The sequence below is a fragment of the Bufo gargarizans genome, chromosome 10, assembly GCF_014858855.1.
Source record: "Bufo gargarizans isolate SCDJY-AF-19 chromosome 10, ASM1485885v1, whole genome shotgun sequence".
Taxonomy (NCBI): Eukaryota; Metazoa; Chordata; class Amphibia; order Anura; family Bufonidae; genus Bufo; species Bufo gargarizans.
In genome coordinates this window covers 99,020,765-99,043,893 of record NC_058089.1, presented here as the reverse complement: position 1 = coordinate 99,043,893, position 23,129 = coordinate 99,020,765, and the positions used below count along the sequence as shown (strand labels likewise).

The window sequence follows — 23,129 nt, the reverse complement described above, 5'->3', positions numbered from 1 at the left end:
GCATTGTTATTTTCCTACAGAGCTTTTAGAATCGCCAAGTAAAAGAATCAGCGGAACACACTACACCCCGTCCCTGCAGTTTTAAATATAAAGGGGGCTTTGAAAAATTGAATTAGCACAGCGCACTACACATGCCACATTTTTTTGCCTTTCGGACCCCCCCTAGACAAAATTCCTGGGTGCTCCCCTGTAGCCTCCGGTATCTTCATAGTTGGGCTCCACCCAGGGGAACCTGCCGGCGTCTCATTCTCCCATGCTGTAGCGCTGGCCAATCACAGCGCTCAGCTCATAGCCTGAGAGAAAAAAAAGCCTCTCAGGCTATGAGCTGAGCGCTGTGATTGGCCAGCGCTACAGCATAGGAGAATGAGACGCCGGCAGGTTCCCCTGGGTGGAGCCTAACTATGAAGATACCGGAGGCTATACCGGGAGAACAGAGCAGCGCCCAGGTATAATAGTAAGTGCAGGGAGATCCCTGGGCGCCGCTCTCCATGTCTGTATAGTTAGTTTAGATGTTTTATCCTAGTGAAAGGTCCTCTTTAAGAGGCTCTGTGCCCAGTGAGAAAACTGCTTGTATTTTTATAAAATTTCAATTATTTTTTTTTTTACATTAATTTCTTGGAATTTGATTCATGTGGGCTTAATCTTTAACATGCTCTTGCACCACAAGCTCCTTTAGTGTAAGCATTTCAAAGTCAAATGTTCTTCTCTCCTTCATTTCATTTGTTTTCATCTTTTCCCGTAAAGTCATGTAGTCTTTGCCTGTTTTATAAGCCAATGAAACCAAAGTATCTAGTAATGGCATATAATATCTGTGTGTGGTGTGCTTCTCAAGAAGTTCAAGGGCTTGCATCCCAACCTCGTAAGCCATTTCTGATTGATTCATATCTCTATAGCATACAACGAACGCGCACAGAGATGGCACCAATAACTTAGGACAATGTTCAACCAACTTTTCTTGAAGATAGACAACTTGTTGGAAGATACCTGTAGCAGTATTGTACTGTCCTCCTCGTATACAGCTGTATCCTTCTTCCAGTTCTGGCTGAATGAAAAACTCAATATATTTCTGGGACCTTCTTACACATTTTAGAGCATATAATTCTTCAAGATAATTTTTAAGGGCCATCATCCTTTTGTTGATCATCTCTTCGGTGAGATTTCCCAGTAGGACCTTTTTCGGAAATACGATATCTTCCATTTCTTCCCTAAAGCCTTTTAGTAAATTTCTGTGAAGACGTTCAAAGTCAGAGTATCTTCTCTCGATGAAGACCTTCTTTCCATCAAAACTTCCTGTTTTAATTATTACGATCTGGTACATCTGTAAAGAGGTATTGGTTCAGTTCGGTGGAATATAACAAGAAACGGACCGAATCTCAGAGGAACGCAGATCCAGAAAGTCAATATTACAATTATATGCAAATTGAAATTGGTCTCAACCACTAGAATACTATCCGACACATCTCTCTCTAATTGTTCCAAAGACCTGAATGTTTAAGTAATCACCAAACACAAGGTTATATCCACATGGGCGTAAAATCTGAAGCTGTGAGGAACCTATGCAAAAATTGACCAGCAGTGTGGATTTGAAGTCTGCAGCATGCCAACCTACAGCATATCAATGCATCAAGAAAGAGTAACAATGTCCAGTGTCTAGAGACCTTCACATCGGAGCTATGAATAAGGACAAGACTTGTGTAAAGTTTTGACTGTCTGTAACCACATGCTTTGATTGGATTCTAGTTTAAAAGCTCCGATGTGAAGATCTCTAGCTGCTGGATACTGTTACTCTTTCTTGAAATTTTTTGTATACAAGCAAGGTACGTGCAGTATCGATCTGTGGAACACACTTTGGCGTTGGAGTTTACTTTTGTTGTTTGTGGTGGACAAGAAACATTGCAGATTTTGCCCTGAATTTCACTACAAATTATAGAGCATGCGTTGCAAATTACTTTGTGTATGGAAGTCCTCAAAAATGTGGAAATCTTGTATGGAATTCCAGGACTGGGATATAAAAAGAGCTTTCGATTGTACTTTCCACTTACAGCGGCTTGGTGTCACTATTCTATGTGAACGCCCCTGTCAACACAGTCGGCAAAGATGAACTAACACCCAGATTACAGTGGTGGCGAACCTGCGGCACTCAGAGCCCTCTCTGTGGGCACCTGCACCCTGGAAAATGTCTATGGTATACCAATATGCCTTAAACTTTTCCTGCCATTCACATACTATGAATGTAGGCAGACTATTATAGCTAAATGATAAAGTACGTGGAAGATATACTATATCGGACTCTAGTATTCAGATTAAATATGTGGGTTTTGGGTTACAGTTTGGGCATTCAGTCTGTTAAAGGTTCGCCATATCTGCCCTATTACATCCCATGGCAACATCAGTAGGAAGACCAAGTAGTAATTGGAAATTTCTCTGGCCATTACCTTGTAGATGAGTGAGGCTACAATGTGACTATGAAGGGTTTGTCTCGCTAGGATATTCTGGAACCCGCACCTACAGTAAATCGAGAACGGAGCGGACCAAAGTGGTGGCTGAAGGACTCTGGTCTGGCCACCACCGTGCTCTCTCCATAGAAGTGAATGGAAGTGCACCGAATATGACCGGCCACCGCTCCTATTCACTTTTAGGGCCCGACGGCTATTTTTGGTAGCCCCATAGAAATAAATGGAGGGCAGCTGCACACGCACAGTGCGCCCTCCACCACTTTCGGGGCCCAGTTTAGGAGACAGGTGCAGGTCCCAGCTCCTATGAGCACCGCAGCCTTGTCAGTGCTCGCCAAGCACAGCGCCATCCATTGTATAGCGACTGTGATTCCTATCGCAGCTCAGCCCCATTCACTTCCATGGGGTTGAGCTGCATTTACGCCATGATGCACTAAGGACGCGATGAACGTGTCGTTACTGGCCCAGGAAAAAGGCTACTGCAATCTCTGCTGCTTTCTCAAACAGGTTATCGGACCCCCCTCGATCAGATACTGATGACCTATCCTGACGATAGGCCTTACTTGCGATCAGGAGACTGATTTAATAGGGGCAGGGTCGGCGTAGTCTGACAAGTGCATGCACATTAAAAGGGGCATGCAACTAAAATTGCCCATAGAGTAGTGGTCATTGAAGAGAAGGAAAAGAAGCGTTATGAGCATGTGCGTCCTGTATTACAAGGCTCTACTACAGGACATTGCCAACAGCAACTGAAATCAAAACGGTTTTGCCACAAGGTGCAATGGTAGGCTGATAAGGCTACTTTCACACTTGCGGCAGGACGGGTCCGACAGGCTGTTCACCCTGTCGGGTCCGTCCTTCCACTATTTTGCTGTGCCGCCGGACTGCCGCTCCGTCCCCATTGACTATAATGGGGACGGGGCGGAGCTCCAGCGCAGTATGGCAGTTTGCGGTGAGAGGCTGCCGGACTAAAAAGTCGGACATGCAGGACTTTTAGTCCGGCGGCCTTTCGCCGCGCACTGCCATACTGCGCTGGAGCTCCGCCCCCGTCCCTATTATAGTCAATGGGGACGGAGTGGCGGTCCGGGCGGCACGGCGAAATAGCGGAAGGACGGATCCGACAGGGTGAACAGCCTGTCGGATCTGTCCTGCCGCAAGTGTGAAAGTAGCCTAACTTTAGAATAGGGCAGGTTCGATAAATGGTGGTGTTTGGGGAAAGTGATATAACAGCAATATCTGTTGGTCGGAATACATTTATATTAGTGGCACAATCCCTTTAACCTCCGGTGATGTGGCAAATCGAAACAGTAGATTGGTAGGGGTGCCGGGTGTCCGAGCCACACCAATCTGATACTGATGACCTAGGGCAGGGATCAGCAACTTCCGGCACTCCAGCTGTTCTGGAACTACAACTCCCAGAATGCTTAATTCCCTTCTATAAAAGAACAGCTTAGCAAGTGTGTATGCTGGGAGTTGTAGTTTCACAGCAGCTGGAGTGCCGAAGGTCGCTAAACCCCTGACCAAGAGGATAGGTCATTAATATTTGTAGGTCACAAAACTCCTTTAACTAAGCCTTGCTATCATGTGTCCCCTGCACCGAAAACAGTGGCTGTCCCTTCTTTATGGTCGTACTCGTACATGATTATTTACTTAGTTTGCCTTACCACAAACTTGGAAAGAAAATCCTCAGCTATGCGGGTGGAGTGGATCTGGAAAAGGAGTTTGACTGGTTTTGATTCGTGTTTCTCTTTCTTCCAGTAAACCTGAAGTTCTCTTGTAGTCATGAGGTGATGGTGACGTGCAGAAGTCCCCCCTAAAAATAAAACATACATGAAAATAATAGATATTAGATACTGTCTTCAGTTCACCTGGTGGGAGGCATGGAAGTTTTGGGGACACCAGAAGTCCAGGCACTGCGTCTCTGGCGCCTCTGCCCTTGCTCTGCTAATCAGAGCAGGAAGGAAATTGTGAGGGCTGGCAATCTTGGGGCAGGTGGTTGCTTCTTCACCTGCAAGGATAGCCCCCTACAGGTAAAGAAGGCCTACTGATGAGAATAATCCATTTGTTAGAATCAATTCATTCATCCCTAGTAAAGACCCGTTAGTATAGCCATACCCTTCTCAGGGAAAAATGCTTCTTTTTTATTTTTAGGTGAATAATGTTTTCAGTGCACAGTGGGCATGGCTGCCCTGTTTGGTGCACCTGGCGTACTCTGTGCCATCACTATTGGCTCTGAAATCTCAGGGACTGTCAAGTAAACAAAAGGGGAGGCAGTTACTGGAGGAATGATGGTGCAATAAACAACATGGCCCCATTTTTAAGGATTAGTGGACCAGATTTTCACAAAAAGGTATGGTTATGTTTCGGGGCACCACAGAAATCCTAGGACAGTGAAGGACTAATGTTAGGATCCCTGGTGGTCTAGGGCAGGGAAGATGTTCATGTCAGTGTACCTTGTGGTCCTGGGAAGTGAAGAGGGTTAATCTTAGTATCATTGGTGGTTTAGGGTAAGGATAGGTTAATTGTCAGCATACCTAGTGAACAATGGTGAGTGAGGGGGTTAATTCCAATATCCTTGGTGATCTCAGGCAGTGAGGGGGCTAATATAAGGATCCCTGGTGGAAGCCAATACAAGGGTTATTGTGCCATACCAGGCGTCCATACTGCCCTGGCTATAACTATCTGTGCCATTGGATACAATAGCAAAGGGTGAACAAACCAAAAGAAACAGAAAATAAGCAGGCTGCATTCAAAGTTAATAGTAGAGATTATACAGGTACTGGGCAAAGCAAACTGGGAGGACTGGGGTCACATTTCTGGAACTTCTATATCAATATTTGTTGAATAACTATATAGGCCCGTTTATACGGCCAAGGAGTGAGGCAATTATTGGGAATGAGTATTCATATGCAGTATATAGTAGAAAACATTGTAGCCAGCTCACCTTCCGATCCTGTGTGACGGTGCACGGGGCGGACTCAAGCCAGTCCAAAGGTAAATACACAAAGTAGAAAAAGGCTCCGGCACCAGGACGTAGTGAAAAATCCCGGTCTTTATTTTTGTCACCACAATACAGGTGCAACCAGCAACAGTGACACTGAGACCCGCTTATCCCCACGATCTACGCGTTTCGAACAGTGTTGTTCTTAGTCATGATCTGAGGGGTCTGGCGTGTACCGGGCTGAAATAAGGTTCACCCCCGAGACATCCGCCCATAAGGGAGGGATCTCAAAAACTATTTTTATTCTATATTGTATATACGTTGTATCATATGTTGTAACACTGTGGGGTATGTAGATTCTTATATGTCACAGGTGAATTCGTTTGCACAGGTGTCTCGCGTTTACCGGACTGATTTTTGGCTTGCCCTAGTTTTTGAGATCCCTCCCTTATGGGCGGATGTCTCGGGGGTGAACCTTATTTCAGCCCGGTACACGCCAGACCCCTCAGATCATGACTAAGAACAACACTGTTCGAAACGCGTAGATCGTGGGGATAAGCGGGTCTCAGTATCACTGTTGCTGGTTGCACCTGTATTGTGGTGACAAAAATAAAGACCGGGATTTTTCACTACGTCCTTCTGGTGCTGGAGCCTTTTTCTACTTTGTGTATTCATATGCAGACCTGACTTGTGTAAATGCGACACCCATCACCTCATTCTCTTTCCTTCTCCTGACTTTCAAACAAGCAAACGATAAAAGCAAAGTTGAGTATGGTAAGAAAAAAGGAGGAGAAAGAAACATTTGAGGATAAAGTATGGGAGAAGAGAGGGTGAGAGGTCTTTCAGTCCCCATGGCCAGATATTCTTGATAAAGATAACACATTGGATAAATATCTACAATCCAACATGGCAGTAAAAAAGGTCAACCCAACGTCAAGGTTTAGAATAAAGGCAATTAAAATCCTGATACAATATCTGTGCAGGATATGAATAAATCCCTGGGCGTGGGGGACACCAACCAGAAGAGAAGGATTTCTCAACGTTATCAGAATTCTTGGTTGCGGTTAATAAAACCAATCTTGCACTTGAAACTGTCATGGTAAAATAGGCGAACTGAAAATGGATACAATTGGACTGATTAGGAAAAAAATGAGTACTGTAGCTTTAAATACCGATGTGAATGGCTGCAGCCCAGTGACAGAGACTAGAACACTACACCGAGTCTGACCCTGTCCCACCCCTAGCTAAAACCTTTCTCTGTTGATTAATTAAATCTAACTAACTAGCTATATCTTCCCTAAAACTGTCCCTATCTGACCCTAAATTGGCTGTATTGCATGTCTAACTATGCTCACATCCTGTCACATCAATCTACAAGCCCGGAATACACATGGCTTCCCTGGTTGGGATTTTATATAGTGCCTATGATATATGTCAATATCATCCCTCCTGATTAGCTGACTGTAAGACATTATGGGCAAGTCCATCGGCTAGGGCACCACCCAAGGTCATGTGATCCTCTTTCTTCATTTTCCCTGCTTTTCTGTCTTCTGATCCGTAAAATGGCATATGTCATTTTGAGCGGTTTGTCCGAATCGAATTTCAAAAGATTAGAATTTGATGGAACCTTGAAGTTTTGGGAAATTCAAGATGAATCAGGTTCACTTATATCTGCGTAAATTTATGGTATATGCACTGTATATACGTAGGTTTTTACCTAGTGAGTGTACAGTATATACTTACGAAATACAAGTGTGGGCTGCTGCCATTTGTCAGCCAGGAAGCCAAAACCAGGAGTGAATAAAAAAATAATAATTGCGGTCGTATCTGCCCTTTATGCTTTCTCTCTTTTTATGATCCACTCCTGATTTTGGCTTCCAAAACTGCATCAGAAGATCCGACCGCGTGGTCGTAACCTTAGATAAAAGTAATGAACTGAATAAAGAATATACTGAAAGCTAATTTGCTTACCTGAAGGGTTGTCATTAGTTTTATTCTGGGAATGTTCTGCTTCTTCTGGTAAGGTTGGCAAATCACTTATTAGCTCACCCTCTTCTTGGGAGCCTTCAGCATTCATATTATCCTTGTACGAAACACATGTATCTGAGTAGCTTCCACTTTGTGGAGTTTCAGCCCCATCTATCACACTTGATTTCTCTTCGGAATGTTCTGCTTCTTCTGGTAAGGTTGGTGAATCAGGTATTTCACCGTTTTCCAAGGAGCATTCATTCATGCTGTATTTTCCTTATCTAAGAGACTTACAAATGTGTGCTTTTCACTTCCAGAACTTCATTTGTTCCTTCCTTTTGATAATCAGAACTTTATGCTTCTTCTGTCAAGGTTGGCAAACTGAGTATTATGTAGACACCTTATCTGAAGGATCCTGAATTGAAGACAAAATGGTTTTCAGATATGTCATGGACAATGCTAAATTAAGCTTAGGTTGCAATGTTGATAATGTTGACTGATCTGAGGTAAGAGAATGATCCTAGTTCTTATAAAATCTGCCATTTAAAGGGGTTGTCCCACCAAAAATATTCTACAGTTTCAAACCAGCACCTGGATCTGAATACTTTTGTAATTGCATGTATTTAAAAATTTAGCATAGCCACTAAGTTATTAAATAAAATGTATCTGTATAGCGCCACCTGCTGTTTGTTTCTTTTCTTATTTCTTTGACCTGCTCACTGAGATGGCCGCACATGCTCAGTTTCATCCTTCCACTGCCTCCTGAGCTGTGATAGGCAGAGCATGGACACGCCTCTTTAGCTACAGCAGAAAAGACACCTCCCTTGAGCTGTCAGCTTGATTTAAATCTAGCAGAGCAAAGAATGTGGAGATTTCTGGATCCATGTGAGGTACAGGGCTGGTTCTAGCTTTGTTCGAAAGAGGTTGTCATGTACTATTTGATGTCTGATTTTCACTTTTTACATTAGTCATGGGATAACCCCTTTAACCCCTTAAGGACTTAGGACGTACCGGTACGCCATGTTTGCCGAGTCCTTAAGGACCCAAGGCGTATCGGTACGTCCTAAGTTTAAAACTAGATTGCGGTGCTGCGGGGGTTAATCGGAACAGGATGTCCCCTGAAATCAATCAGCGGGCATCCTGTTACAACGCTGGGGAGCGGGTCCCGTGACCGCCCCGTGTCGGCGATCGCCGCAAACTGCAGGTCAATTCAGACCTGCGGTTTGCGGCTTTTACCTTATGCGGCAGTGGTGATTGGAGGTGCCATCGGGTCCCCATGCGGCTGTAGGGGGGACCCGATGGCATGGAAGGCAGCGCGATGCCTTCCTTAGGCATCTGCGCTGCCTTCCGGTGACGAGCCTGTTGACATATTAGATATCGCCGCGTCCGTATCGACCGGCTCTATAAACATATCACAAGACCTAACCCCTCAGATGAATACCGTAAAAAATTAAAAATAAAAACTGTGCTAATTAAACCATTTTACACCTTACATCACAAAAAGTACAACAGCAAGCGATCAAAAAGTCACACGCACCCCAAAATAGTGCTAATAAAACCGTCATCTCATCCCGCAAAAATCATACCCTACCCAAGGTAATCGCCCAACAACTTAAAAAATTATGGCTCTCAGACTATGGAAACACTAAAACATGATTTTTTGGTTTAAAAAAAGAAATCATTGTGTAAAACTTACATAAATAAAAAAAAATATATACATATTAGGTATCGCCACATCCGTGACAACCTGGTCTATAAAAATACCACATGATCTAACCTGTCAGATGAATTTTGTAAATAACAAAAAATAAAAACGGTGCCAAAACAGCAATTTCTTGTTACCTTGCCTTACAAAAAGTGTAATATAGAGCAACCAAAAATCATATTTACCCTAAACTAGTACCAACAAAACTGCCACCCTATCCCATAGTTTCTAAAATGGGGTCACTTTTTTGGAGTTTATACTCTAGGGGTGCATCAGGGGGCTTCAAATGGGACATGGTGTAAAAAAAAACAGTCCAGCAAAACCTGCCTTCCAAAAACCGTATGGCATTCCTTTTCTTCTGTGCCCTGTCGTGGGCCCGTACAGCGGTTTACGACCACATATGAGGTGTTTCTGTAAACTACAGAATCAGGGCCATAAATATTGAGTTTGGTTTGGCTGTTAACCCTTGTTTTGTAACTGAAAAAAAATTATTAAAATTGAAAATCTGCCAAAAAAGTGAAATTTTGAAATTGTATCTCTATTTTCCATTAATTGTTGTGGAACACCTAAAGGGTTAACAAAGTTAGTAAAATCAGTTTTGAATACCTTGAGGGGTGTAGTTTATAGAATGGGGTCATTTTTGGGTGGTTTCTATTATGTAAGCCTCGCAAAGTGACTTCAGACCTGAACTGGTCCCTAAAAATTGGGTTTTTGAAAATTCCAGAAATATTTCAAGATTTGCTTCTAAACTTCTAAGCCTTGTAACACCCCCAAAAAATTAAATATCATTCCCAAAATGATCCAAACATGAAGTAGACATATGGGGAATGTAAAGTAAAAACTGATTTTGGAGGTATTACTATGTATTATAGAAGCAGAGAAATTAAAACTTGGAAATGTGCAATTTTTTTACAAATTTTTGGTAAATTTGGTATTTTTTTTATAAATAAAAATTATTATTTTTGACTTCATTTTACCAGTGTCATGAAGTACAATATGTGACGAAAAAAACAATCTCAGAATGGCCTGGATAAGGCAAAGCGTTTTTAAAGTTATCAGCACTTAAAGTGACACTGGTCAGATTTGCAAAAAATGGCCAAGTCCTTAAGGTGAAATAGGGCCGAGTCCTTAAGGGGTTAAGCAAGTTCTGAACATAGATATGTGTTGACCTGTGGAGAAATAGGATTAGTACACAAGGGACCACAACAAGCCCAACAGATGGTGGTAAGTTCAGGTTTGTCATTCAAGTTTATTGCATATAGGACAAACAGGAACACAAAGTTTATTGTCTGTGATGTAAATCTGACGAGTAACCTTTATGACTAGTTTTGCAGCTTTTGTTGCTTCCTCCTGACTTTTATTTGTTTTCCAGTTAATGGTATTAAAATTTGAGACATAGTTTACACTGAGCTTTGTATGTACTGAACAGAAAAAAGAAATACTGATGCACAATCCACTTCAGGATTGGTTTCTGGATGCGGTTTTTATTCCAACGTAAATGGCAGGGAAGGGCTTAAAAAAATGAAACAAGTTATAGTTACTATCTCAAAACCCCTCTGCTCCATTGCCAGTGCTCAGGTCCTCCCAGTCGCTGCAGCCATGTCCTTATCTTTCTGGCTGCAGTAATGACATGACCGGATACTGCACGTGACTGCTGCAGCCACTCACTGGCATCTGCAGTACATGGCATGACTGCTTAGGCCAGTGATCGGATATGGGTGTATCACTGCTGCAGCCGTTTAAACTGTATGGGTCCTAAAATGCAGCACTATTATTGTGTGGGACCTAAAGTGGGCACTAGTTCTACGTGAGATCTAAAGGGGACAGTATACTTGTGTGGAGCACTGTTATGGGCTGGGCCACCATTACAGTTCAAACCTCTATCCATCTGGCATCATTGTTTTCAGGGGCTATGGAAGACGTCATCATGGTGGTTTGAGCTGTATAGAGAGGAAGAGGGAAAGCTAAAGACTTCAATCAGACAAGAAAAGTGAGAGCTAGCACTTCGACGAGATGACATCACATTTGAGCCCAAATCTTTACCATTAAGGGGAAAGTGTCATCAGAAAATTACCTACTGGTTTTAAACCACGGGAGACATTTATTAAGACAGGCCATTTATATGCCAGTCTTAACCCCTGTGTGCTGCCAGTGGATGCACCAAGGTGCCTCTACATAAGTTTGGCGCTTGCAGCTGCCGGCAGTGCGACATGCTTTTATCTACGCCGGCTACCTTGGTGTACAGCAAGATCATTTTCCACAGCAAAAACTGGCGTGGAAAATGATGAATGAGGCGGGCCTGCCAGCCTACCCTCTTCCCCGCCCACGCCATGCTCCCTTTTTTCACCACTGTCACAGATTTTGCCACAAAACACCTCTGACATAAATGTGGTGTAAAAAAGATAATAAATGACCCCCAATGTTTTATGTTAAAGAATTATGAATTTTTGGTGATGTTATTTATTTATTCTTTATATTAATATGGGTGTTAAAAGAGAAACATAAAATCCTGCAGTTTTCACGCTGATCACTGTCTAATAATAAATGCCATTTCTTGGTCTGTGCAGATTGTGCAGATCACTTTTCAGCAGTCATCTCATTATCATCCCAGTTAGAATTACACACATATATATATATATATATATATGTATAGTATAACAGCTTATCTATTCCATCCTTTTATCTGCTCCCTCCTGTCTATAAATCTTTCCTATAGAGGTCAATGAGCCCCCTTCTGTCCATTGTGTCTATGACCCATGGTGGCTGCTGTAAAGCATCTCTCTCTATGCTGTTAGGAACAGCTCAGGGAAAATGGCCGCCCCCATAACCCTGTTCAGAAAAAAAAAATATCTAAATAAAAAAGTAATATGTGTCGCTAAACAGTTTTGATCCGCGCTCAGTGAACAGTTAGTACATAAAGATGCGGCATGTCTCTTCTCCTCACTGCTCGTCTCCCTTATTCACATCTCCTTCCCACCCAAAAAGGGTCCTCTTTGTCAGACCTTTAAAGATAAAGATAAGATAGAAATGGAGGATCTGACCCTTCTCCTCTACACAGATCCTGCTGCTATATTTCTACGCAATCCCAGAGATATAACACATATACTTTTAACGTGTCGCTAATCTGGCAGAAACAATTTTTTGGGGTGACACCTTTAACGTGTGCAGAATAATGCATCTAAATAAGTAGACTTCTTCTTAGGGTATATTCACACGTCGGTGTCAGCAGTCATGTTGGTTTTTATTTTCTTGCCAAAAATGTGGCAAAATGCCGTAATTTTGTTTCTGTTCTCCAAAGAGCTGCGACATGATGGCTGCATCTGAATATATTCCTAATGTAATTAACATGGTTCGTAAAGGAACCCCACTCATGAAACCACCAGTATGTTTATAGAATAGAATAGAAAATCCCTTTATGGTCCCTCAGTGGGGAAATGTCGGCATAACAGCAGCAATCACATTCACAACAGGAGCAAAAAAGAATCACAACAGAGAATAAGAGTAATTCGAAATTAAAGAGTAAAAATAGAAGAAAAACATAACACAGAAATTACTTAGAAAATTCACTACTGGGTTTTTGAGAACAGTGGTGGTTATTAGTGTGGAGCGAGCATGCTCAGACCCTTGAGACCACAAATCGGACCTCACATCAGACTATAAAATAAACAAACTTACCTCTCCTGCTCTGCCGCTCCTCTCCGAGTCAGGCTGTCTTCCCGGCTCATATCTCTTCTCAGGGCCCGCGCTGCTGTCAGCTGACCTCCTGCAGCGTCAGGTCAGAGTGCGCAGTCAGGACACAGCAGCGCAGGCCCCAGGAAGAGCGAGCAGGAGGAGGGGTAAGTACTGTACAGCGCTCACACCGCTTCTCTCCCCCTCCTGCAGACAAGTGAGTGCTTCCATAATGGAAGCACTCACTAGTATTTCTCTTATAAGATGCATTGCATCTTATTAAGGAAAATATACAGCACCACTGACAAGGGGGGCCCTCCCAGCCCCCCCGGCTTAGGGGCCCGGTCGCAACTGCGACCGCTGCGACCCCTATAGTTACACCACAATATGCCGGCCGGGTCCACAATATGCGAGCCCCCTGCTGTTTTTGCACCGCATCATGGATGTAGACCCATTCACTTGAATGGGTCCGCAGTCAGGAAGGTCCGGTGTGGAACTGAGGCATGGAACCCCACAGAAGCACTGCGGAGTGCTTCCATGGGGTTTCTCTCTGTGCTTCCGCAGGGCAAAAAATAGAACATGTTGTATTTTTTTGCGGTGTGGATGGATTACGGACCCATTCAAGTTGCCGTCTGCGGCGAATTGCGGTGCCCAATGCACGGAACGGCCGCCACACATTCGTGTGCACGAGCCCTAAAGGACGTATAACTAATCGGCAACTTTGCACCATGTTTGCAGTTTACAGGGTGTCATAAATAAATTGCAGTCCTAACACTACTATTTGCGGCCTTTAGTAAAACAAAAACAAAATATGGTGCACGCATCAAACTAATTTTGCCAGTTCACTAAGGGTAATTTCACACTAGCGGCAGGAAGGATCCGACAGGCTGTTCACCCTGTCGGATGCGTCCTGCCGCTATTTTGCCGTGCCGCCGGACTGCCGCTCCGTCCCCATTGACTATAATGGGGGACAGGGGCGGAGCTGCGGTGCAGCACGGCAGTGCGCGGTGAGAGGCCGCTGGACTAAAAAGTCGGACATGCGGGTGAACAGCCTGTCAGATCCGTCCTGCCGCTAGTGTGAAAGTAGCCTAATTTGACAGCCATTCAGTTGCTTTAAGTGTAACTGTGATTCATTTTTTTTTATGTGTGTAATATGTAGAGACAGTGATTTTGACCATTTTTGTAATATACTTTAATTACTGAAATTGTACATTTCTTCTAGAAAAATGGCTCTAAAGTGGCCCATTTTGAGCCTTAGCAACGCTCCTCTGTCTTCTGTTTACATAACACGATTAGTACTGAGCAAGTCTCCACAGTTATGTAAACAGAAGACAGAGGAGCATTTCTTAGGCTACTTTCACACCAGCAATTTAGTTTTCCGGTATTGAGATCCATCATAGGGGCTCAATATCGGAGAAAAACGCTTCCGCTTTGTCCCCATTCATTGTCAATGGGGACAAAACTAAACTGAACAGAACGGAATTATCCAAAATGCATTCCGTTCCATTTAGTTGCGTTCCCAGACCGGAGAGCAAACCGCAGCATGCTGCGGTTTTCTTTCCGTCCTGGGTTGCGGAGCAAGACGGATCCGGCATGACCCACAATGCAAGTCAATGGGAACAGATCCCTTTTCTCTGACATAATCTGACACAATAGAAAACGGATCCGTCCCCCATTGACTTTTAATCCGTCCTTGCTATGTTAAAGATAATACAACCGAATCCGTTCATAACAGATGCAGACGGTTGTATCATCAGTAACAGAAGCGTTTTTGCTGAACCCTGCCGGATCCAGCAAAAACGCTAGTGTGAAAGTAGCCTTAGGCTCAAAATTGGCCATTTTAGAGCTATTTTTCTAATAGAAATGTACGATTTCAGCAATTAAAGTATATTACAAAAATGGTCAGTATCACTGCCCCTACACATTACAAAAAAAGTTAAGAAAACTGATTTTTCAGTTTTGAGATTCACTTTAGGAAAATTCAGAGAAAACACTTTAATTCTAGGAACTGATGAATCACTTGACTCTGCTACCGACCCTATACTAGTAGTAACATGCTACCTAAAACTATGATTTAGGGGGTTAATAGCGATACCTACCACACAACATCAGGTAGGATGACATGATGCGGCACCTACCTTTTGCAAGGGAAAGTCACATTGATATTCATAAGTCGTTACCAGATCTCGGAGGTGACATGGTTGGGTGTGCTGCCTCTCGGAGCAGCCGGAATGGTCTGTAAGCTGCAGACTTGAAACCTTGCAAAAGGAGGAAGTGGTGGCGCTTGTTCCCTTTTATTTTGACATGGGTGTTTACCAAGCGCTTAAATCTTTTTTTTACAGCCGTAACAAAATGTTCTGCCAGTGCCAGCCGTCCTAGAGAAGATATCCATTGTGTAAATCGTTTACAGAGAGGCAGCACAACAACCAGAAGATGTCTGATCTACCCCCTTTATATGGTGATACACACACGCCGACTGTCTGTGTAATAATACATACTGAATGTGCCTATCAGCATTATGTGGCAGTTCCCTGCATGGAGGGAGTGCCTCTGTGCAAGCTAAAAGTGTGCCATACCCCCATGATTATAATACATCCTAGCGAAATGTCCTAATATTCGAAAAATAACTTTGTAGTCCATTCAAAATTGGATATGTCCTTCTCCGTCAGGGAGGTTACGCAGTTATTGTCTATGACACCCAACATTTTCTAGATGTGTGAGACTACAGGAAAACCTATGCAAAGTTCTCACCTGCTGGTATTACACTTTGCAGAGATTACATGTTCTTCTTGCAGAAAGGAACCCAATCTGGTGGAGATCTAACTCTTCTACAGCTACTTTTATGCACATCTGGTGGCAATGTTCCCTTATGAATTTGTGGTGTGATCTCCTACTGTAGGTCTGTAACGTTTCAATGATCCCACGGCTCTGTCTCTTGGGTTTGACCGGTCAAGTGAAATGTAACTGACCAAAACAGGCTCGGATTATACGTTTACTGGCGGCAGCTCGGATCCTGGACGCTTCTCCTTGGAAGTCTGATAAAGCATCCCCCATTTCTCAATGCTTGTTGAAATGTGATGGTACAGTATATATCACATGGAGCAAACAGCGAGTTGGGAGACTAGGAAGTCTTCCTGGTTCTCTGAGGTTTGGGAACCTTGGAAATGATATAGGAAATTCTCACACAACTGACCCCCTGTATTCTGGACCATGACTGGTTGTGGAGGAGCTTGTGGACCCAGGAAGGGTTTTTCTCCCTCCCATTCTCCTATCCTCACTTTCCCTTTATGTTTAAGTAAGTGTGTTCTATTGACCTTGTTAGTTTAAATTCTTGAGGATACTCTACATCTGTTTAACCATAGCCAGGGGCGGACATACCACCTGTGCAGCAGGGTCCCAGAGACAAAGGGGGCCCTTCCCAGTGCCAGCAGAGGTATTTTTTTTATTTTATTATTTTTTCACTCCCTTCCTATGCCAGAGTAACCTGGTCACCTTGGGATGCTGGTGGGGGGGCCTGATTAGGACTTATCGTGAATCTGATGCCTGTTCTGCCTATACTCCATGGCTGAAGGACCTGCGATGACATCATAGACATGTGATCTTTTTAACACTTGAAGTGGTGGTAGGACCCGTGATGAGGTCACCATAATGTGACCAGTTCAGAAAAAGGCAGCACTCAGCAGTGGAGACCTGTGAGGCCATGTAATGAATGTAAGTGCCAGAGAAATGCTGGGAGATGTGGTTCTCCAGTATTAAACCTCCTCCCTGCTTAGTGGGAGGAAAATATGTTATTTAACTGGGACTGTATGTTAGAGGGGCTGAAGGGAGGAGAGGGGTGTTATTTACATGGGACTGTATGTCATAGAACATTGGGGGAGATGACTGGTGTTATTTTACATGGGACTGTATGTTATAGAAGACTGTAAGGAAGAGAGGTTATTTACATAGGACTGTATCATATAGAAGACTGGTGGGAGAGGACTAGTGTTATTTACATGGGACTGCATGGTATAGAAGACTGGTGGGAGAGGACTGGTGTTATTTAAATGGGACTGCATGGTATAGAAGACTGTAGGGAGAGGAGTGATGTTATATACATGGGACTGTATTGCATAGAAGACTGTAGGGAGAGGACGGGCATTATAATTTATGGGGGCACTACAGAGAAGATTTTAACTCCAAGGGTACGGCAGAAGGTATTATAATTACAGGGGGTACTGCAGGGAACATTATAAATACTGTGGGCAGTGGTGGCAGGACTGCTGGTATCCAGGGAAACAGGGGGAGGGGATACCACCTTTAACTCACCCTTGGCCCCTATACCCCCTTGACCCATAACAAAAGACACCGACAACTGTATCACTTTATTGCTGGATGGTGATCGGCCACAGCTTCTTTATTAAAGCGGCAAATTTTAATAAACCATAATATCGGAACGGTATGCCAAAGGCTGGACTCCCAGCGGGCAAGTTAAACCGTAATCATCAGAGCTGTCTGCCAACCGCTGGACTCCCAGCGGGCAGTTACTCCATCTGCTACCACCATATCTCCGCTGTACTCAAATGCCGCCAGCTGTGACTTCATAAACTCGACCAAAATTCGCAGCTCTCCAAAGCCGTAATCATCGGAGCAATATCCAAAACTGCTGGACTCCCAACAGGGTCTCTTAAGAATAGAAAAAACAAAACAGAATAACCAAGTATCCATAACTGACCAGAACCGTGCACTTCGACCCGCCTCCCAACAACAACCGCAAAGGGAGGGAGGGAGGGCCAATCTGCTTCCACTTGCAAGAGGAAGTGACCAGGACAGAGAGGAGGTATATGTGACCTTCAGGATTTCCTGCACCGCCCCCATCCTGTCTAAGGAGGATCCCCAGGGATTAACCCTCAATGACCCTAATCTGCAACCTACTTAACCATTACTGAGACGGGGCCAGATTCCTGAATGCCCCTAAGGGGAAAAGGGGGGGGGGGGGGAGGACCATCAGTCCCTAAGCACCCTCCCTATACAGTCAGGCGCTTTCCAGACTGCTGGTATCCAGGGAAACAGGGGGAGGGGATACCACCTTTAACTCACCCTTGGCCCCTATACCCCCTTGACCCATAACAAAAGACACCGACAACTGTATCACTTTATTGCTGGATGGTGATCGGCCACAGCTTCTTTATTAAAGCGGCAAATTTTAATAAACCATAATATCGGAACGGTATGCCAAAGGCTGGACTCCCAGCGGGCAAGTTAAACCGTAATCATCAGAGCTGTCTGCCAACCGCTGGACTCCCAGCGGGCAGTTACTCCATCTGCTACCACCATATCTCCGCTGTACTCAAATGCCGCCACGGAGGAGGCCCGTTCTCCCAACGGGGCTCCGACCACCACCCAGCAGAACCGAGTCTGTTTTAGCTCACGTACAGGCGAGAAAAGGAATTGTCCAAATCAACACCCAAAAGGAAGACACCATCAGGTCCCATTAAAAACCAAGGCCAATAAAGCCTGTGATGAGAGCATAGTCCAGCCCCTTTCCAAATCACTAGGCAGACCACACATGGAGTACTGTGTACAGTTCTGTTTCCCAGCAGAACTAGAGAGGGTCCAGAACTAGAGAGGGTCCAGAGGAGGGCAACTAAAGTAATGACTGGAATGAGGAAACTACAGGACCCTGACAGATTGCTCCCACCATCTGTTCATCCCCAGGACTGTGACTGTGACAAGGGGAACATTCTCTGCGTCCGGAGGTAAGAATGTATTTTCACAACATAGAGGAGGATTATTTACAGCAAGAGCAGTGAGACTATGGACTCTCTGCCTGAGGAGGTGGATGAGAAAGGGATAACCATATGTCAGGACACATGAGGTCCAGAGCTCTGGAATGGACAAAGGCGCATTACCACAGCGCGGGTCACCAGCATCACCGCGCCTCCGGCGGAACTGTATACCAACCACCTCCAGAAGGAGTTATGACCACCTGAATTCCAGGATCCCTGTCCAAAAGACTTCCACCTCTCGAAAAACCAAAGAGCGTCCACCAGCCTCCGTTCCTCTCACCACACCGCACAGAAGGTATACGAAAGCCAGCCATCGAACCGCCAAACGCCACAAATCTGAAAGAAAAAACTATTAGCCCGAGCCACAACACGCAAAAGAGGATCGCACAACTAGACACAGAATAGTTATATTTCACCCAAAAGTATTTTCTTTTTTGTTATCATTTATTATTATTATTATTATTTTATTTTATTTTTTTCTAAAGACCAAGGTAAATTCTCAAACCATAGTGCACTTGGAAAGAGTAAACTGATGGCTCACTGTGAGTGATCACGCTAGGTGCTCTGGACGAAGAGAGCCACCCCTTGCTCTGGAGAAGGTAAGATACACGCATAAAATTAAAAAGCAACTAACAAAACAATATCCTTAATTGATAAATACTCGATTCTTCTGGAGACCTAGATGTTTCACACAATTAAAGTCCACAATTAAAGTCCTAGTGTAATAAGCCCATATCATATGCGTGAGTCCCAGTGGAGATGATAAAAGCTGTTTCCCAGTAGGAGTAATCAGAATTGTAGCCTCAAAGCTCTATAAAGAGAACAGGGTTTTTCCTATTCAGGCTAGCATAGATAATAAATGCAACCAGATTTATTCCATTTTACCGTACCCGAACAAACCCGTCCGGGTCCACACCCCCCCGGGCGCCGGCCCGAATCACCCACAAATTGTCAAACCGCCTGGGGGAAACCTAACCTAAAGGGAAAAACAATTGGAGCCCCACCATGTGTGAAGTCATTACAGAATACCAAACGAACTGACCAGCTGGACCGAAACCAGGCGGAGGGGAGGTACCCACCCCTTTATATTAACTGGATCGACATGTATAGACGGACCCCAATCCCAAGTACTATTACCCCATACAAAAATTCTGGAATAACAACCCCCTGCGCAGTGCGGCCTTGAATGAAGAGACAAACACCGTGGAGAAAATATCACTCAGTCAGAACAGAAGGCTGAATGAGACGGGACATGGCTATCCAAACTAAATACTCCCTAACTATACCGGTATCGCCCACCGTACAATGAAAATAATGCTTGAAGGGTCACCATGCCGACCTGTGAAGTGCTCTCAAGAGGACCCGTCAGTGGGTCTGACGCGCATCAAAACTTAGATCAAGGCTGCAGTTTAACTGTGTAACTCCATGAATGGTGTTGTATCAAGGCTCTCCCCTGAGCGATGTCTACTAACGGACCTGGTTATCCGCTCCTGGCTGACCATTTAGTTATACCTGCGACTACTGATCCCACAATATCCACTCCACAAGGGGCAGCCCTGCATCGTACAAACCATGCGGCACCAGTATACTAATACCGCCCTACTGGCAACCAACCCAGCTGGACTAGGTACCAACCAAACCAACGGAACCTTGGGCCGGCGGACCAGTACCATAGACAGCAGAAATAGAAAACCGTAATTGCGGCTGTGATGATATGAACTCACAACCATTAACATTAAAGGAAGGTCCATAGCCACGGGCTATAGAGCTGAATGCTAGAGGGATTACTACTAGTGATGAGCGGCAGGGGCAATTTTCGAATTCGCGATATTTCGCTAATATTTTGGACGAATATTCGCCATGTATTCGAGAATTTGCGAATTCATGATCTCCAGGCATTATTACTTGATTGCGAAAATTCGCATAAAATTCGCATTCGAACATCGAACATTCGAATTACGAATATATTTTGCGATATTCGAAATATTCGCGAATTCTCGAAGTGCCGATATTCGCGATTAAAATTCGCAATCCGAATATTCGTGATCAACACTAATTACTACTACTGCATCTCGCCTCCGTATATACGTACTAACCATGCCCTGTATTTCATAATTGAAAGCCCAAATAAAACGCTCATATTTAATTTTTATTTTTTATATACACACGGCCTAGTGCCCGCAGATAGGAGCATAACAGACAGTACTACTTTATTATTATTATTATCTTTTTTTTTTTTTTTTTTAAACTACTACACTCCATGCTGAAAGGGAAATTGGGAGAACACCCGGCAGGACTGATCTATCCTGAACAACATCCGCAAAAAAGGCTAGCCAATAAACAAGACACAAGATAGAAGCAAGGCTTCTCATGCAGGAGAATATAAACATACATAATAAATATATACATTGATCAAACCTGATTATGTATTTACATATGTATTTATTCATTCTTTTCATTATATTTTTATATATTTTTTTGTTATACATCGTAATATATATTCAATTTTTTAAATTTTTTTTATATCCATAAAATTACATTGTTAAATCATTTATTATTAGTATCATTTCATTCTTTTTAATCCCGTTTTATTTTAATTTTTTTAATGTTCTTTTTTTTTTTTTTTATAATACCTAGATATATACATATACACCCAGTTCCATTTATTTATCTTTTTTTTATTTTTATTTTTTTTATTTAATACCCTCTGTATATTTTAATGCCTATAATATATTAATTCGGCTAGTAATTATCTTTTTTATTCTTTATTTTATCGTATAAACAGAGAAAACCTCCATATATGCTAATGATATCCTGTTGTTCAGGGCTGCACCAGAGTTGCCCAATCTCCAGGAAAATATGTGCGGGTAACCTACAGGCTCTGTAAACCCACCCTGAAGCCATTGAGCGGCCATCGAGATTTTTAATTTTTTTTATATTTGTATTATTTTATTTGTATTAAGGCAGGGACACCGCCTCTACCAGTGATTCTAACTCTGCACAAGAACCATCCTCCCCGCAGTACTCACCAGTCACAGAGAGGGACGGAACCTCCAAAGGAGCGGGTACGGGCTGCAGCGACCAGGCCGAGCCCTGGAGTGACGGTCAGGCAACAGCCTCGAAACGGTGATTGTATAACCAGACTCCTCCGATGCGCCTGACATCCGTCCTAAAGACGATGATAAGCGCCACCTGAGGATCTGGAGCGCCCACTTCTCCCTGAAACTCAGGAACGGCAACGGGACTGGCGCATGTGGAATCCATTATGGCCATGCCTCCAGGCAACCTAAGGGAAGAAAAAACCGCACCTGTGCCTGCGTGAAGGGGGGAAGGAGGGGGGGGGTCGCCATAATAGACTACAAATAAGACCCAGAGAGTCTCATAGTACGGAAGGGGCTCTGATCGCAAAGCTGGGACCGTAGGAATACCCCTGAGAAGCCATAGGCACAGGTGCACCACAATCGGACATGGCAAGCGCGAGGGGTTAATCTATAATACTGGACAGGAGACTGGGGGAAGCTAAAACAAGCACCACATATAAAAAACTCGCCTGCCCAGCGGTGCCCAGTACGGGACCCGGTAAACGCTGCAGGGGAAGGGGGCTGGGCTAGGCGAAGCAACCTAGCTTGCGCCATGGGAGCTAAAGAAGGCCGTCCAAAGCAGCAGGGGGAGAGGTGAGGACCCCATACTGCCCTACATTACCAGGGAGACAAACAATCCCGCCCGTCATGCTTAGCCCTAACGCCATGGAACAGAAGCTGGGAAGGGGGGGGGGGGCAGAGACACAGCGCAGCGCCACAGACATCACAGGATGGGTCGAAAGAAACGGCGCACACACGCGGGAAGCTGGGGGATAATAAGAGTCGGGGGGAGGGGGATTAGGAGGAACGGCGAGCAGACCGCCGGACCTTCGCTGAAGCGCTGGAGCCGCATGCATACCGCAGCAGCAGCAGCTCCACAAAGCCCCAGAAGCAGGCACAGGGGAGGAGGATGGCAGGGTAGAGCTCAGGCTGCTCTAACAGAGCACAGCTAACCCTCCCCTCCTCATGTAACTCACCAGGAAGCAGCCAAAAGGGCAGAACCACCTGTGGACTCCTGGTGTGGACAGAGCAAAGGGGTATGTACATACCAATCTGCTTCCACTTGCAAGAGGAAGTGACCAGGACAGAGAGGAGGTATATGTGACCTTCAGGATTTCCTGCACCGCCCCCATCCTGTCTAAGGAGGATCCCCAGGGATTAACCCTCAATGACCCTAATCTGCAACCTACTTAACCATTACTGAGACGGGGCCAGATTCCTGAATGCCCCTAAGGGGAAAAGGGGGGGGGGGGAGGACCATCAGTCCCTAAGCACCCTCCCTATACAGTCAGGCGCTTTCCAGCATTACTACTGAGGGCTCCATAGGAGTGCCTTATAGATTGGCCTTATTTCTATTAGGGATGCCCTATAGGAGGGCTTTATTAGTACTGAGGGCACTGTAGGGAGCCTTATTACCACTGGTGGTACTATGAGATCCACTGTGGCTCTACCCCCCGGGTGCCCAGCAAGGACAGTATCGTGGTGCTCCTTAAAAACCTTATGTCGTAAAGCGAGAGGCACAAACAACCTCCCAGGAGGACAAAG

At 44.4% G+C, this 23,129-nt stretch overlaps 1 protein-coding gene across 3 annotated transcripts; it reads right to left on the bottom strand.

Moving 5' to 3' along the window:
- Nucleotides 1–418: 418 nt before the first annotated feature.
- SNX20 (sorting nexin 20) lies at nt 419–21,656 on the bottom strand. Of its 3 annotated transcripts, none has more exons than XM_044270921.1 (4): nt 21,534–21,656; nt 7,366–7,777; nt 4,118–4,266; nt 419–1,318 (listed from the first exon to the last, which is right to left on the bottom strand). In XM_044270921.1, the coding sequence occupies exons 2-4, from the start codon at nt 7,625–7,627 to the stop codon at nt 638–640; spliced, it is 1,092 nt and encodes a 363-aa protein (XP_044126856.1). In that variant the 5' UTR covers nt 7,628–7,777; nt 21,534–21,656; the 3' UTR covers nt 419–637. The 3 variants fall into 3 exon arrangements, with proteins under 3 accessions (XP_044126856.1, XP_044126854.1, XP_044126855.1); XM_044270919.1 differs by lacking the exon at nt 21,534–21,656 and adding an exon at nt 14,875–15,004; XM_044270920.1 differs by lacking the exon at nt 21,534–21,656 and adding an exon at nt 14,836–14,957.
- Nucleotides 21,657–23,129: the final 1,473 nt, after the last annotated feature.